This window comes from Octopus bimaculoides, chromosome 29, assembly GCF_001194135.2.
Source record: "Octopus bimaculoides isolate UCB-OBI-ISO-001 chromosome 29, ASM119413v2, whole genome shotgun sequence".
Taxonomy (NCBI): domain Eukaryota; kingdom Metazoa; phylum Mollusca; class Cephalopoda; order Octopoda; family Octopodidae; genus Octopus; species Octopus bimaculoides.
Window position 1 is genome coordinate 804049 of NC_069009.1, and position 1552 is coordinate 805600.

Below are 1552 nucleotides of genomic sequence, written 5' to 3' on the forward strand. Positions count from 1 at the left end.
ATATATATATATATATATATATATATATATATATAATTTAAATGAGAGTTTTGACGCTAATATCCATTATTATTGAAGTTTATTACCTATGTCAACATTTCTGTATAAGGTTATATTTAACTGTCAATTCCATAAGGAGTCTACTATTGATCTTTGTGGAGATGATTTGAGTTCTCGCGAGGTTCAATTCAGCCAAGTCGTGATACATTTTGTCGAGGAAACGCGGTGGTCTAAATACCTTTAGATTCTCGATCTTTGGCATTCAGCTACAATCCGTTAGCGACAAATCAGTGAATGCCCCTGAAAAATGGATTACATGCACATCTGAGAAGCACATAATCAGTCTGGGAAACCAATGAAGAATAGAAAATCTGGTTATCCAAAGTGGTCAAGTCAGATTCTTCGGGTACATTTAAGACCAGGATCTAGGGATGGCATTAAATACTCAGAAATATATAATCAAAGAAAAAGTATCTTCGAAACTGATTCAACTTACATCTCATATAACTCAGGAAGATTTACAAAGGTTTCTTTTTCAATTTTCGAGATGCTATTGTTGCATAATCGTCTGTATAATAATAAAAAAAAAGTTATAATATAGACGAGATTAGTCATAAAATGTAAAGTAATATGTCTAATCAATTAGATACAGGAAGAGAAAAAAAGAAGCGAATGTATTCGATGGCGAAGATGTTAATGATGTGTGAAAATTAAGATGATAATAATGATGAGTGATGATGAAGTTGTGTGATGATGAAGTTGAGTGATGATGAAGTTGAGTGATGATGAAGTTGAGTGATGATGAAGTTGAGTGAGAATGAAGTTGATGATAATAATGAGGATGATCCTGGTGAGGCTAATAATTATGGATGATACTGACCGTTTTGACGATGATGATGATGATGTGAAACGTAATCAAATTGGAAAAGGAGAGAAGGATTAGAAAAACATTTGGCCGATCTTCGTATATGAAAATCGAATATTCCCAGTGAAGAGGAATCAGCGGCTTTCTGTGGAGATGTTTGATTTCCCAGCATCTACAGTCCAAGAGAGTCAGGTTGTTCCTTTGGAAATTGCTGTATTTTATCGGTGCTCGGGCAAAGTTACCTCCCATGAAAAATATTTACAGATATATATACAAATATATAGTTACAGATATATAGTATAAAGAGGATGTGAGTTGGAGAAAACAAAGAGAGAAAGAGAAATAGATGAGCGGACATTAAAGAGTAAGGCACATAAAAAACAAGTATCTAGCCTCAGCAATACGGCTTCAACTTACAAAATCTGTAAGCTGTTCAGCCCCTGAAATGTGCCATGTTCAATATTCGATATTGTATTATTTTGTAGGTATCTGCAAGACAAAAGAAAATTGATAAGAAATAATAGAGAGGAAAATAATCACAAAACTTTAAATATTATGATTAAAAACTAGCATGCGGACATAGAAGAAAACGAAGTAGAATTGACAGATGTAGATGAAGACGATAATGATTTGAGTGAATGTGTGTGTGTGTGTGTGTGTGTGTGTGTGTGTGTGTATGTGTATATA

At 33.4% G+C, this 1552-nt stretch overlaps 2 protein-coding genes across 8 annotated transcripts in view; both read right to left on the reverse strand.

The window, feature by feature from the left end:
* LOC106873850 (adhesion G-protein coupled receptor G6) overlaps positions 1-1552 on the reverse strand; it is an 82527-nt gene that overhangs the window by 58117 nt on the left and 22858 nt on the right. The gene's annotated exons all lie outside the window — the stretch shown is intronic.
* Positions 1-1552, reverse strand: part of LOC128251244 (decorin-like) — an 18045-nt gene that overhangs the window by 10036 nt on the left and 6457 nt on the right. For all 5 annotated transcript variants that reach the window (XM_052977977.1, XM_052977975.1, XM_052977976.1 and 2 more), the window contains exons 5-6: positions 1283-1354; positions 497-568 (exon numbers count right to left, since the gene is read on the reverse strand). In XM_052977977.1, coding sequence (XP_052833937.1) covers positions 497-568; positions 1283-1354 — 144 coding nt within the window. The remainder of the gene's footprint in view (positions 1-496; positions 569-1282; positions 1355-1552) is intronic.